This window comes from Podarcis melisellensis (assembly GCF_964234715.1).
Source record: "Podarcis melisellensis genome assembly, chromosome: 3".
NCBI lineage: Eukaryota > Metazoa > Chordata > Lepidosauria > Squamata > Lacertidae > Podarcis > Podarcis melisellensis.
In genome coordinates this window covers 37,152,099-37,168,213 of record NC_138530.1, presented here as the reverse complement: position 1 = coordinate 37,168,213, position 16,115 = coordinate 37,152,099, and the positions used below count along the sequence as shown (strand labels likewise).

Sequence of the window (16,115 nt, the reverse complement as noted above, 5' to 3'; positions counted from 1 at the left end):
GGAAAATGCTTTTAGGAGAGAATGTGCTTAGAGCAGGCTGTTACTGAAAAACAAATAAATAATGTAGAGGAAATGGCTAGGTGAATTGAAAAGTTTCCCTTCATAATCAGCAGGTCTTTGTAGTACTTCAAAGTTAGTAATTAGAGTTTGAGATTGAAATGTCTGTGTGTTGAGCACACACACCTCATAAAATCCACACTGGACTTCTAGCAAAGCCTGAGGCACAGCTTCACTTGTAGCCTCCAGTCAAGATTTTAACACTGCAAACTTGCATGAAGTTTTTTCAACCATCATGGTTCCTGCATTAGAGCAAAAATAATAAAGTACACACGTGTGTGTGTACTTTATTATTCATGCAAACTTATGAAAACTTTATTATTCATGCAAACTTCATGCAAAACTTTGTGTGTGTGTTCGTGTTCTAAGGTAAAGGACCCCTGGACAGTTAAGTCCAGTCAAAGGCGACTATGGGGTGCGATGCTCATTTTGCTTTCAGGCCAAGGGGCCAGCATTTGTCCACAGACAGCTTTTCAGGTCATGTGGCCAGCATGACTAAACTGCTTCTGGTACAACGGGACACCGTGATGAGTGCCAGAGTGCACAGAAATGCCGTTTACCTTCCCGCCGTAGCGTTACCTATTTACCTACTTTCACTGGCATGCTTTCAAACTGCTAGGTTGGCAGGAGCTGAGACAGAGCAACGGGAGCTCACTCTGTTGTAGGGATTCGAACCTCCGACTTTCCGATCGGCAAGGACAAGAGCCTCAGTGGTTTAGACCACAGCTCCACCTGTGTCATATACCCAACATGTTAGAACTGCTTCTGTGAAATTATATATATTAATATTCTTATTTGTTTAAAGGAGCTGAAACTATTGTCCAGACTTCAATATAAAGACTCATATGATTTGAGGGCGGTGGTTGTATGTGAACTGTTGTCGGCGTTGTAGTACTTAGGTCATGGGAAGGCACTTAACAGCTCAACTAGTCTAACCATATGTTAGCAGAAGAGAGCAAACTCTCAGTTGCTGGGCCTGGACAATTCATTGAATGAGGAGTGCAAGCTTCATTTGAATTAGATGACCTGTAGATCTGAAATTTGTTGTGCACGTATCTACTACATCTGCGCGCACACAAACCACACCCATGTGCATGTATGTATATAGTCCAAGGCACATGAATATTCTCTGCTTCGTGAATGAGGGATTACTATACTTCAAATTATTAAATTAGATCCTAACATAAGGGTTTGAATTTGGAACACATAGACCAAAGCTCTCTTTTTACGAGAAAAGATTTGATGATGGTGGAGGAACAAATTGGGCACATTTACTTGCTAATGTATCAGCCACTTTGACACAGGTGATGGCTCAAATAGTTTCCATTGCAGCAGATGTTGGTAACTATTTTTGTCAAGAACATAGCAAAGCTTAATTGCAAATACACTGAAATGTTTAAAACATGAATCTGTAAAGCCTGTTACCACTCCTGAGGTTAAAATACATGGACCTATGTAAATGCCTCTGGAGCTCCTGTAATAGACAAAGTGTCTCAGCCTGGAAACTCGGCATTATTTATTCTTGTTCCTTATTAATGTCTTATCTGCCTTGCATTTTCATTGGGCTGAAGCAAAAAACAGATGATACACATATATTATCAGGCTGCCTAGTACTGCTTACTTGTTTTAATTAAATTTTTGGATACACTTTGGCTTTTTAATTAAATCCTCAGTGTTGGGGAGGCATGTTAGTGTAGATAAATGCTCCATGCAGAGACTTCTAGAGGTATAAATACCACTCCAGGAAAATGTTCTATGTCCACAGATTGTAAGAGATGAGTCCAGAACTGAGGCTCAGTGAGGTAGCTCAGGGTAAGCTCTGGTAGTGTAGTTGTGTAACAAAATTCACAGCGATTTTGAATTGAGATAGGGGGCAAGGGCCTTTCATGAAACTTTTCATCACTGTAAAAAAGAATGACCAATTTTCAGTCATTTTGATGGGGTTGCTAGGAGAGAGGTGCAAAAGTGTTTGAGTCACCCCTGATTGAAGTAGATAAGGATAGGAAACATTTCCCTTACTCTAAATGAGCTTCATTTGCCCTTAGTGACATTGCCATGGAGCCAAATCTGATGATTGACTGTGTAGTGCAATGATTTCATTGCATCCAGAACGTGACCCCTGATTGGCCAGGGTAACTTGAGGAAGCATAACAGAGAGAACACAGTTGACTTAAATAAGCATCAGTGGCTGTGAATAACTGCAGAGAAATATGGTTATGGTGTCTCTGAACTCTCAAAAGAGAAGCAGGGAACATCCAGTCCAGGCCTACATCTACTCTGAGATCCAGGTATGCTGAGCTGCTTCCAGAATTATTAATATAAGGTCTGTCTTGTAAGTAGAGGCTGATTGTCATTTCACAATTAGTGGTGTCATTGTTTTTGTGGAATGTTGCAGTATACTCCCCCCCCCCTTATCCATATCTAGTATAGCCAGAAGAGGGCATGTATTTGAACTCTTTGATATATCCTAGTTCAGGTATTGTTCATACTGTATTGTTTTGGTTATCAGTTGTATATCTTTATTCCTCCTGTCTCATATATGTTGTTTTATATTGCTGCATTTATTTATTTATTTATTCGTTTATTTATTTCATAACATGTATACACCGCTTGATTGTAAATATAAAAAAAAACCTCAAAGTGGTTTGCAAAGAAATATAACAATAAAATCAAGAGAAATTGGACCCAGAAATTGCTCTATGATGAAGGGTCTAAAAATATTTCAGACAAATGAAATATGACTCAGCTCCACAAGGATTAAACCATAGTAAGAAAGGCACCATAGGCAAATTAGTTTCTTTATTGAATTTATCAAGTATGTACTGAGATTGAGGTGATGTTCTGGGTTTTGTCACACAATTAGAGCAGTGCCTCATAGTTCTAATGAGTTTAAGCATCTCAGGCTTTGGTGGCCAGTTCTGCTTTGGAATACCAAGCTTTTTGGTGGTGATCATTTCTAATTGTTCAATTCCTGGTAGCAGATTTCTTTTTTCTAAGTTAAACATTCATTCTTCATTCACACTATTCACAGTTGATTCATATTTTATCGAGGGCATTGAAAACGGATAAACTTTGAGAAAACTAAAGGCACTTTATAAAGAAAAGATATAGAACTTATACTTAGAAGTTTACTGGCTGTATTAAAGGCCTCTTATAAAGAGGAAGAACATAAGGAGTAGATTGCACTACTTGACAAAATGAAGAAAGTGCATGAGCACATACATCATAAAATGCTTAGCGAAAGCTAACAACTAGGGCCTAATGGAGGAGTACATGCTTTGCAATGGAAAAAGATCCCAGGTTCAATTCCTAGAATTACCAGGTACTGCTTAGAAAGGCTCCTGTCTGAGAAATAATTTATTAAGGTTTATTATTTCATATTCTGCTTAGTATGCAAAATCTCTAAGTGGTTTACATAGAACGCAGTAAGATTTTAAAAAATCTCTATCACAACCAAAAATACAAATCAGCCAATAAAAATATCAATAGAAACATTCAGTAAATTATCAGTAAGACATTAAAACAAAGCAGTGTGTTGAGTCTTATGACCTACCACCTGTCAGTGTAGTCAGCATTGAATTAATGGCCTGATTGAAGCTATGGCAGCTTCCTTTTTCCCTAACCAGAGTTTCTGCTACATTCCATCTTTAATATGGTTAGTATTTTCACATCTACAACTTTTCACAAGGGCACAAAAGGAGGTCTAGAAAAATATTTAACATGGTCTATATCAGGGATGCGGAACCTGTGGTCCTCCAGATGTTTTTGAACTAAAACAAGCATCATCCTTGGCTATTGGCCAAGCGGCTCAGGCTAAGGGGAATGATGATGGATGGACTCCAGTAACATCTGGATGACTGCAGGTCACCTGCCCCTACTCTATATTCTGATCCAAAGGTCAGCATTTCATGTCATGGTGAAAGGCTTTAATAAGTTATGTGCTTATATTTTGTATTTCTCTCTCACACATACTTCTTATGTGAAAGGAACCTCCAGTTTTCCATGGTGGCCTTGCACCATTGAAGGCTGATATTCTTTTAGAATGATGCTTTGCAAAATGGCTGCCTTTATAAGAAAATAGCTAGTCATACGGGAAATTCTTCACTGTACTCTTGTTGTTGTTGTCCTGCAGTACTTCTGCTCATACATCTGGGATGGGGGAAAACACATGCCCTTTTTCTTATCTAGAAGTGAATTGTAAGCAGTGGGTAAGCTTTCCAGAGCTTTGAGGCAGGAGCACCTACTTTGCATTGTAGATATCACATGCTTGCTGGGCGACTCCATTAAGAGATCTGTTGTCTGCAGTATACAAGCACTATGGAGCTAAAGCATGGATAGGCAAACTAAGGCACGGGTGCCGGATCTGGCCCAGTCGCCTTCTAAATCCAGCCCGTGGACGATCCAGGAATCAGCGTGTTTTTACATGAGTAGAATGTGTGCTTTTATTTAAAATGCATCTCTGGGTTATTTGTGGGGCACAGGAATTCGTTCATCCGCCCCTCAAAATATAGTCCGCCCCCCCCCCCAGGGTCTGAGGGACAGTGGACCGGCCCCCTGCTGAAAATGCTTGCTGACCCCTGATCTGAAGCATGAGCAGGTAGACTGGGAAAAATATTCCAGGCATCTCTTTCAGTATAATTTTCCTGTTGTGTCTGCAGTTCATTTATGATTTCCTTGGTAGCTCCTCATAGGTATGCAGTTGAAAAGAAAATGCTTTTTTGTTTTTGATTTTTTTAAAACACACACACATACCACACACAAACACACTTCTGTGGGTTTTGTTTTTTCAAAAAACAAAGCTTGTAGAATAAACACGTTCACCAAAAAACTTGAATACTTGTTGTGCAACCCGTGGAGCAACACTATATGAATATCACAGGGAGGAAGTGAAATGCCTTGGGACCTGCTGATTCAATCTAAGGCAGATTGTTTTTAATATGAGAAACTATAACTCCAGCACAAATGAGTTAACACTTCCCTCTGGCATTTCATTCCAACAGGCGAATGCCACTATGTTGGCAAAATCTCATACTTTATTATTTGCCTCGAAATTCATTAAAAAATACATTTGAATAAAAGTGTATATGAAATTATACACATGGGTGATTTACATGTTGGAAAACATGACCTTTTGAATTTCAAGACTACAATTAATATTTTGAGTAAGCTATGCAAACTAGACTTGCATCATTATCGTCAGATCCTTCTTGAAAAATTCATGTTTCACTTCAGTTCCAAAGTAACATTTCCTACAGAGAATTTCTCTTTTAGGAGCATTCTGGCATTCTTAACAGAAAGCTTGACGGTAGAACCAGCCCACTCAGTTCCAATTAAGGCATTTCAGATGAAGCTGTATTGTCATTCGTCCGGCTTGTCTCAATTCTCCTACATTATTGGCTGTAGGAGGAAGATGGGCATTGGTTTGTTTGTTACATTACTAAAGTGGGTTGAAAGTATTGATTTGAAATGCTGGCTTTGGAGTGAGGGTAGAATTGAACAGAGCACACAGTATTCTAAGGACACAGAAGAAAGCAGTAATTACGGTTTGTGCAAGGACCGAGCTGTCTAAAAGCAGCAAAATAAATTTATCTCAAGTTTAGATTCTGAACTGTTGTAGGAGCTCTGTTAAACTGGACTGTAACATAGCTTCTCATAGAACATGTATGTGGATCTGGGTTGGCATCACTTGTCATGTTTAGTGCTCAAATAACCCAATGTTCTACAGTGGAAGCTTTGCTGAGAGTTGTTTCTAATGAAAATTCAGTGGTTGGTCCTACTGTTAGGTGATGATGGTGATGATGATTTATACCCCGCCCATCTGGCTGGGTTTCCCCAGCCACTCGGAGTGGCTTCCAACAAAAGATTAAAAATACATTAAAACATCAGTCATTAAAAACTTCCCTAAACAGGGCTGCCTTCAGATGTCTTCTAAAAGTCAGATAGTTGTTGATTTCCTTGACATCTGATGGGAGGGTGTTCCACAGGGTAGGCACCATTACCGAGAAGACTCTCTGCTGGTTCCCTGTAACTTGGCTTCTCGCAGTGAGGGAACCGCCAGAAGGCCCTCGGCGCTGGACCTCAGTGTCTGGGTTGAACGATGGGGGTGGAGTTGCTTAAACTGGTTAATTTTTGAAGAAACTTCCAAGACTGATTGAATAGATTTGTGTAAATACTGTTTGCTGTGGGTTTTTTAATTGCTTCCTTATCATTTAATTCCTTATCATTTAATGCCTTCCTTATCACCTTGGAAGGTGGAACACTCTCCTTCACTAGGGAGTTTTAAGCAGAGGTTGGATGGCCATCTATCAGGGATTATTTAGCTGTGATTCCTGCATTGCAAGGGGTTAGACTAAATGAGCCTTGTGGGTCCCTCCTAACTCTAGAATTCTATAGTTGCATTCATTGATTCTCAAACTGCTAAGTCACCAAACTGACACACACAATTTCTAACACTAAAATGCTTTTTAAATAAATTAGCTTGGAACTTTGAATTTGGAACAGCCACACTTCATCATAATCATCACATTTTTTTTGTAGATAATGTGGTCTTGGAAACTGATAAGTCAGTACCTCTTGTACAAGACCCCTTGACCTGAGACTTCTTCTGTGATCCCATGAATGGTGCTTCCTGAGTCAGTTTTGTAAAGCAAAGTCAAGCTTTTTGATCTTCCTTTATGAGGCTTCTGTGCTGTGGAAGAAAGAAAGCATGCCAGCCATTCCCAGCTCAGATTTAATTACTTGAATCATAACAATGAGAAATATTCTCCGCCTGCAGTTGCTTTGCTCTGCCACAGGCATGGTAGAAAAAAGGTTAAGCCCCTTAATACATTTGTGTGTCTGTGACAATTGCACCTTGGGCAATGGGTCAGTAGACACAATATCAGTCAGGATTTTGTTTTGCTGTTGAGCTATAAACAGCTAATACTTCCTAGAAAGCTATTGTCTGTAACTTTTACAAGTGCCATGAGCTTACAAATGAGCTTTTGGTCTTTGCCAAACAGATTTCCATGTCTCTAAATGTCGTGTGTGTAAACAGCCGGATTTGTGCCTGCTAGTAATTCAGCCATGTAGTAAGAGCTCAAGTATACCTGAAGGAGCGTCTCCACCCCCATTGTTCAGCCCAAACTCTGAGATCCAGTACCAAGGGCCTTCTGGTGGTTCCTTCACTGCTACAGGGAACCAGGCAGAGGGCCTTCTCAGTAGTAGCGCCCACTCTGTGGAACACCCTCCCATCAGATGTCAAGGAAATAAGTCACTGTGCAACCTTTAGAAGACATCTGAAGGCAGGCCTGCATAGGGAAGCTTTTTAATGTGTAATGTTTTATATATATGTTGGAAGCAGCTCAGAGTGGTTGGGGCAACCCAGTCAAATGGGTGGGGTACAAATAATAAAATTATTATTATAAGTGGCAAGACAGTTGTGAGCAACTCCTCACATGGTTCAAAATTAATCATACCAAAGTAACCTCTCATTTAGGAGGCACTTAAATTGGCTTGTTTTAAATTCTGGCTCAGTTGTTTGAAGGTGCTTACGATAACCAGCTTCCATGGCTGCCAGGAGAGGTCTGAATAGCTGGGTTGAAGGGAAGGAGTTTTTTAAAAAAGAAGAAGAAGAAATATCTCAGTTAAACACTCATGACCAGTTCTACAAAAGACATCGGTGCAAAGTGTTACATTTTTCTACTGCGGAGTGGACAGTTGTTCTACTCAGATTGTACTGCCGGAAACAGTCACTTTCTGTGAACTCTATATCCTCATGTGTCATGGGAATATGCTATGAGGAATAAATGGATTAAAACTTTTATGAATCCATACTCTACCCACAGAGATTCTTCATATGATTTTCTGCTATACACTGTTTTTGCCTCTTCCCAATAGGCCAGTGTTTCAACACTGGCTCTGATTGGATTATTCAGTCCCTCCTAATAATGCCTTGCCCCCAGCAGCGGCTGCCCACTGTCTCTCTGCATGAGTTACCAATCTTGTCTGGTCCTTTTCAAAAGAGGAGACATGTGCACAAACACAAGGGATTGTTTCTGTGAAGGCAGATAATTCTTATTCTAAACATAAACCTTGTGAATGATGGCAGGAGAGTGCACTTTCATTTCTAATCCAGAAAATAAATTATCAGAAATTCGGAGAAACACTGACATTGCATGAATGGTCGTTAATCAGAATGGCTGTCATTTGCCTTAATGTTTGTGCATATCTCTGTTTAAATGACGGATGCTTACAAATTTCTCCCCACCTGAATATCTTGATGTTGACACTTCAAATTGCCTAGTCTTATTTGTGGAGCAGGATCAAAGCCTGAGGATGCCGATATTCTTTCCTTCTCCTGTCTGGACGATGTAGATACCATTACACATGCAGCTTGCCAAAGCTTTAATTTCATTTTGTTCATTCTGAACATTTCCCCTTTTTCTTCCTTTCGGATATACACAAGTGCTTGTACAAGTTGATAAAACATGGTGCAAAAGGGAATCTGGATGAGCTTGTCTGAAACATGCTGTACTGTTTCACTGATCACTTGTGTGCATCAGTTATGTAAGGGAGAAAAAGTGGAAGAACAAATAGAAAGGAAAAAAGCTGCTGCAAACTGCTGATTGCAGAAAATTCCTCCATGCTTAAATAGGAAGGAGCAGAATTCCAGAATGAGCAAACCCAAATACATATATCCCCTGTTTCCATCTATTGAGGCTTGTGAGTGCCATTGCTTATGTAGCCAAGCAACTCCACTCACACAGGAGGGTGATATGAGGTATGGGGGAAAAGACTGAGGTATGGAAAAATCTTTAGGGGAGGGGGATCCTAAGGGGGAATTGCAAAAACAGCCCAAAGTCAACTGGGTACTCAGTGGCCACCAACAGTCCGCTGTTAGTGGAGGGATGGAAATAGTGGGTGAGAAGGAATGGAATCTTGAACATAGACTCCACACTGCAACATTTTGCTGCAGCTCCCACATCCAAGAATGCCAATGTTCTTGGATTTGCGCCTCTATTCTAGGATTTTGAAGGTATGCAAAGACTTCTGTGTTCCAAGAATGCTGCACTGAAGCATACATTCCTGAACAATACATCACAGTGGCACAAAACTATTGCAGTGCCTTCAGTTTTGAAAGTTTCTAGGTATTTTTAGGTGAAGCATTAGCCTTTGTCGATTAGAATTTCAAATCAGTAGGAAGTGTAAAATTTCATGAGAGAGGTGAAGGTGACAAGAACTTGAGTGGAATTCTGTACAGGAATAACTGTGTCATTATTAAGGTTAGTTTTGAAGTGGCTCCAAATGAGTTATCTGTAAAGAAACAAATGTTTTATTTAAATTTGAATCGTGACATGAGCTGCAGATTATGGGTGATTTGAACTCTTGTGCCCTTTCACTCAGAAATAAAGTTGACAACCAGCAACGTTTGCATGAAACCAGGGCTAAATTTAAAATGTCAAGTGTCCTGATTTTAGATGAGATTATTGGCTCTGCTCCCAAGCCCATAAAATCCAGGAATATTTCCTTTAAATGTTGCCACTGCGGTCACTGAATACTTATGGGAGTCTGTGTTCCAAATTAATTGTGTGTGTAGTAAAAACCCTTGTATTAATTTTTGGAGATTTAAAGATTCCTGCCCTAAGCATGTGTTTGGGGAGGGTTTTCTTTCACTTTAGGCAATGAACCAGGAATTACTCTAGCACTTCTCACAAACAGTTTTATTGTAATTATATTCTAATTACGGATAGTTACATTATTTTTAAAACGTACAGCTTACCCTTCCTTCAGTGTTGCTATTCTCATGCTGCAACATTCCTATGTGAAGATTTTTATATGGAGAAAGACTCAGTCATGTGCGGCGCTCACTTGCAGTGTGACATGGCGAAGCCCATATTCAAATTCATTATCACAGTGACAACTGGCCACCAGCAGGCTTGTGAACAGCAGCTAGGGGGCACTATTTGGATCAGGAAAAGCTCCCCTATTCGCACTGTGGTCTCCCAATTTACCCAAATGGCTGCCTTTGTTGGGAGGGAGAAGATATCAGTAGAACTGACCATGAACTCCCACATTTTGTCTAGCTTGGTTTACTAGCCTGGCTATGGTCGCCATGCTCTAGTAATCTTCAAGTCAAGACTACAACAATGCATTAAATGTGGGACAGCCTTTGAAGACTTCTCAGAAACACAGTTTGCTACGTTACTGATTGAGGCCCAACAACTACATTGGTACCCAAAGGGCTGTGTTCACTCACATAAATCTCACATAGTCCAATCATCTAGTTTTCTATGTGGGTGTTGTTTTGCTTTTTAAGAGCACCTTCCTGCAATCTGAAGTGGGTACAGTTCAGCTCAAGCACAGATTTATCTCCTTAGTAAAAAAAAACACCTAGATCTAGTGTGGAAGGCAGAATGGAGCTTCCTTATGATGTGATCAGTCATAATTTATGTCTGTGAACAGTGGACTTGAATGCAAAAGGCACAAGAAAATGTTGTATGTAAACAATATTCATTCTCGTTTCGGTTGTATAATTTTACGGATGGTTCTAAGGCATATATGGCAGTTTGAATATCACTTCAGAGAAGTCCTGCTCTCTGAGGCTCATTTCCCAATTAGAAAAATGAACAGTTTTATATCCTAATTTCTCACTTCTGCTAACAGAGACCCCTGTCACTCTTTGTAAAGGTTTAATGGCAGGCTGTGTCGGAGTATGAATAGCATTCCTTCCCATCCTGTCCCTGCACAAATCACTGTTCTTCAGAGGTTCTCTGTCAGGAGTGAGTCAGGGCCAAACTAGACGAGATGCCATTAGCCATTTCATGGATGACGTAAATTGAAGGTGCAGAGGCCCCAATCTGGGCCGATACCCTGAAAGGGAGGGGGCTTTAACCCTTTCCCCATGCTGCAGTCCTAGTCTGGGGCAGCGATCCCACACCTGCTGTTTTGCTTTAGGACACAAAGTTCCCATTAGAGCAAACGGGTAGGTTCTTTCCCAGTACAAATAATGGGCACAGTGAGGCTGATCTAGGCAAAGCAGGATAAAGCCTCTCTATGTTCTGCGCCAGGATCCCAGTCTAGATCAGCCTTCCCCCATGCCTGTAATTTATAAAATTGCTAATTGTTCAAATGCAGTCATGTCAGTTTAGCCCTTAGCAATATTTTTTGCACTTGATGCAGCACAGTGGCCAGCCCCAACAGAAGCTGACTGGAAAGCTAAAGCAATGAATTGTGTGGAGATGCAACAGACAGCTATCTCTAGATGTGAGCTCACAGGAGGATTTGACTGTTAATTAATTTATTTGTGTGGAGCTCAGTTTGAACTGGTATACAGTTTGTGAACTGCAACTCTAGATGGTGCGCTCTTGTTGCTCTGTAGAATTCTGCGTTTTAATGCTGTGTTCTCGTCTTTCCCCTTCCCCCACTTCTGTCCTTGCAGGTTACGTGTTCTGTATGTTGCATCGCCTGCCTGAACAGCACGATTGCACATTTGACCACATGGGACGTGGGCGTGAAGAAGCCATTATGAAAATGGTGAAACTGGACCGGAAAGTGGGGCGGTCATGCCAGCGCATTGGCGAGGGCTGCTCCTGAGTTGCAAGACTCTCTACAACCAAATGCCGTTCTCTTAGTTCACTAATGTTAGCCTTATTTAGGACAAAGTCAGCCAGACACCTTGTACTGGGCAAGTTTCAGACTACAGCCAATCAATTTCCTTTCTTTAGCCAACCATCCTGGTACTGTAGTTTAGGGGTTAATGGTGATTGACATTGATTTCTGGCTGGTTGTTAAAGGTGCCTACTAGCCACCATATTAAAAACAAAAAACAAAAACAAAAACCATGAAGAAATATTTTTGAGCATGGCTAGTGGATTTTCTAAAGGCTTCTATTATTGCAGGAGTCAAGCTCTTAAAAAAAAGAAAAAAAGCCTTATGCTGGTAAGCTTCCAGCAGCTGAGTAGAAACTGATGTAAAAGACTGCAATGTGCACACCTGTCTGGAAGAAAGTACCCTTAATAGCCTGGTTTTCTTATCCTCACTTCTAGCTAACCTTGAAGGGGTGAAACTCTGCTTAGAGCTGGCAGTGTAGCTGCTGAACCTAGAAGACCTAACTGGTTGCTCATTCCATCTTCACGTGTGTCTTCTGAGGTTAGGTAGCGTCACCAGCATCAGGGAATCTCTCTGGGTGGGAACATCTTCCGGGAAGTCAAAAAGAAGGGGACAGATTCTTACGACAACTTTTTTTATCAAACACATTACAGGGAAACTGTTTCTTCACTTAGGTGGAGGATGGTGATGATGATATTGCTTTAAAGTTAGCGCCATTCCTGGAACAAGCAGTAAGCGGTGTGCATTTTTCTACGCAGCATCGACAACATTTCTGAAGCAGTGTGTTTGGATTCCACATGCCAACCATTGTGACTGTTTTCCCATCGGCCAAAACCCGATTGGCTCTTGTTTGCCTTTTGCTAAGTGCAGGTATCTGTTAATTGATCAAATAAGGCTAATTTCACAGCACAGTAGCCATGGCCGGATCCTACAGACTGACTTTCTGTAGTTAGACTTATATTGAGGGGGTAAAGGACATTTTGTAGCAAACAGAATTCAGTAACAATATTGGGGGAACAACCAGGAAAATCACCCCGTATTGAATTGAGTTTGTATGCCTCACTTCCAGTGGTGTTAAGGAGATAATCAAACGGGCTGTTCCAGCCTTGTGACTATGCAGCTCTCAGTGAAGGCCTCTGCCCATCACCTGTGGCAAAGCAAATGATGATGAAATGCATTGCTTAGAATTGGGACTCTCCAGATTTGTTCTTTAATGCTCCAGTTCTGTATTGTGGTCTGTCTTATCTCATTGAGCCAAACTGCACCATCCTTAGTGTGCAGTGGTGAGAAAATGGCAGTGTCTGTTTGCCTCCAGCTACTGGCAAAGATTATTTAATGGTGGTGGCCCTATGTGGAGTCTTTGCTCCCCAAACCGGTTTTAAAAGCTCCACTAGCAATTTGGAATTAGGTATATAGTTGGGAATGGGAGGGAGGGCTGCTGGAGGAAGGGGGAGGTTGTGTTGTCTTATGCTTTCACAAAAAGGTTAAATTTAAGGCACCCGAAGAGTGAATCACCCTGATGTCACTCTTAAAAAAAAGCTTTGTGGGGTATAGTAGTTTAGATGAGGCACCGACTATTCCATTTGTCTTGAAGGTAAATTGCTGGTTTACAGGCTGAATTGTATTTACTCTGGTCCCCACTCAGGCCAGTGATGGAGACTGGGCCTGCATTGCAACAGTGCAAATTGTAATGAAGTAAATCTGAGATATTCCAACATTCTAAAGTTCAATATGGAGAAGCCATTCTGTGTTGTACTCAAGGCTTTGAAATCGGCAATGGAATTTCCAGCTGCATTCTCTGTTTCCTAAGGAAGTATTCCCTTTCCATCGGCGTGAGGGGGAAATCGAGACAATTTTCTTTGCATTTGCCATGAAGAGTTTAAAAAAAAAAACCATGGACTTCAGCTGCTGCCGCGCTATGCACTTTCTTCCCTTCTAAAATCCTAGCATAGCATTTGATGGACATTCTGATTGATACACAAGACTTTTGCAGATTAATAACGAAGATGCTATTTTTCCCTTGTTAACCCTTTCTTTAGCCCTGTTACAAGTGCACAGTTGGTTTCAAGGTGGCTCTCAAGCAAACACTACTCAAAGTTCATGTGGATTATGGACAATGTTCACTTTAAAAAAAAAAGTGTGGGGGTTGTTCCTTTGCAGTATCTGTTCTGTGAAGTTTGTTAAACGTAAAGAAAGCTTCAGTTCTTGTATCTTTAAAGAAAATCTTATTTAACCCTTTTTGTGTTCTAGATTTACTTACACATGTAGCCTAGAGCTCAGTTTTAGTTTAACATTGTGAAAATATTAAAAGGATTGTAATTCTTTTTCCTCCTGCTTAAAAGAAACAAAACCATTAAACAGATCAGATTAAACTTTGAATTCCTCTCTGAGTTTTGCAATAGGTATTGCTGCTTATCAGTGCAATCCCCATTTATGGCTTGATAATTTTTTCAAAGTGATTGCATGGGGTGTAGAGGTGGGGAAGAGGTGACAGGGGTCTCATTGCTATTCCACACGCTTCAAGACCAATCATTTTCATCTGCTGTATTGGGGCATCCACTTCAGATTGACAAACATGGAACACAAAATTAGATATTTAACTCTTTTCTATAAGAATATTATTCTTCCTATAAGAATAAATGATGCTGAAGCAGGTAACCAGTTTTCACTTGGGCATTTTGCACTCTGTAAAAAGTAATCTTAAGAATGTCAAGCACTCCTAAAATTAGTTAGTTCCAGGAGCCAAAAACATGCTGAGTTATCTACACACTGCCATCACTGCTTTGGCATAAAAAGCCATTGGGTCTTCTGTAGCAGATGTTCTTCTATTCATTTTAACAGTTTCTTCACCTGCAATTTCAGCCCATGCCCGGAATCCAGCTTTTGTGGTTATTAAATGAGTGTGTGACTGAATTGCACAATCTTCCACAAAAATAAGTCATTGACTATCGGAGATCTAAAAATGTGCAGTTATTTAAATGAAAGTGCGATTTGTTGGACAGGAGTGCAGACTCTGGTACTACCCAACTTAATTCCTTTGATTTCTTATTTAAATTTTGAAGTGTTCCCTTTAAAAGGAGGCACACACATCTTTACTCTTACACAGAGGTGTGTATCTGTAGCTTTTACCATTTAGAAAAAGTACAGTCTGAGGTTTTTCATGGATTTATTAGTTGAATTCCACAGAGGAAATCAAAATTTTCAGAAGAATCCTGCATATTCCACTAATTTCATTCTTCCTTTCCTTCTCCATATCTGTTCATTGTTTTGAAAACTTTGCTTTTAGTTCTTTGATATGTGTACCAAAACACTACATATCAAAACATGTAACTTCTGAGGTTAGGCAGTTAACTTAAACTTGGCTGTTTCTGCCAGTGTGCTGTGTTCCGCTAAAGCAGATTTAAATGGATGTTCATCAGGCTTGAGGGCCTTTTGGTCCATGTGCTGAAATACACCAATTTGAAATCCCCCCCACATATTTTTAAGTCATTTTTTCTAGACTTTGCTGGTCTCAATAAGAAATATGCCTTTTTAAAAAATTGGTTTGATTTCTGTTACAGGAAACACACACATTCAAGGTATGCACTTGTCATGCAAAGTGGAAAGGGAGCTAATCCTAGATATAGCATTTATTTATTTAAAAACAGCTTCAGTTTCGTAAGATGTTAAGCTTGTTAGCTACTATGTGGTAACCATAGCCTTTTGGAAACCCTTATATATCTTTGTAGTGCCTCACCAGTGTCTGCCTACCTTCATGAAGGTTTCCCTGCTCATATTTTCATCAAAGAAATTGTACAGCTACACAAATGAACTACAATTGCACATGTCTGAGTTATTTCTGCCTTTTGTGGTTAGGATTCTCCCTCCTGAAATGGCTGAAGAAGGCTGCATTTTGCAAACAATTTTGCTTTCTGTACAACTGAAATTTAGGATGGATAAGGACAAATTACTTCCCAGGGTGCATTGACTTTTGGAGGAGTCACGTATTGACAATCAAGCTGAACCTAAGTTGATATCAATTCAGACACAGGAATCTTAACAATTTTTGAGTTTTCATTGTTGGTCCAAGAAGCATTGGCTGCAGAGTTCATGGACTAAACCCCTATAGATAAATCAATGTGCCATAGCTTGCAAAGATTTATTTCACATTTGATGCAAAACTGTCCAGATCTACCATTAACTACCATATACGGTGGTACCTCGGGTTAAGAACTTAATTTGTTCTAGAGGTCCGTTCTAAACCTGAAACTGTTGTTAACCTGAGGTACCACTTTAGATAATGGAGCCTCCCACCATGGCGGCGGCAAAGTTCTTAACCTCAGGTACTATTTCTGGGTTAGCGGAGTCTGTAACCTGAAGCATCCGTAACCCGAGTACCACTGTATATAATCTAAGAAGAAGTTCTGATTTATTAATTTTGTCTCGCTAGTACTGGGTTAACTACTCTGAGAGATAAAAATATGGCTAGA

General features: G+C 40.3%; 1 protein-coding gene across 1 annotated transcript in view; it reads left to right on the top strand.

Annotated features, from left to right (window-relative positions):
- ZFAND3 (zinc finger AN1-type containing 3) overlaps positions 1-14,025 on the top strand; it is a 133,005-nt gene extending 118,980 nt beyond the window's left edge. Inside the window, exon 7 of the mRNA XM_081904459.1 lies at positions 11,477-14,025. Coding sequence (XP_081760585.1) covers positions 11,477-11,631 — 155 coding nt within the window. The 3' untranslated portion in view covers positions 11,632-14,025. The remainder of the gene's footprint in view (positions 1-11,476) is intronic.
- The last annotated feature ends 2,090 nt before the right edge of the window (positions 14,026-16,115 follow it).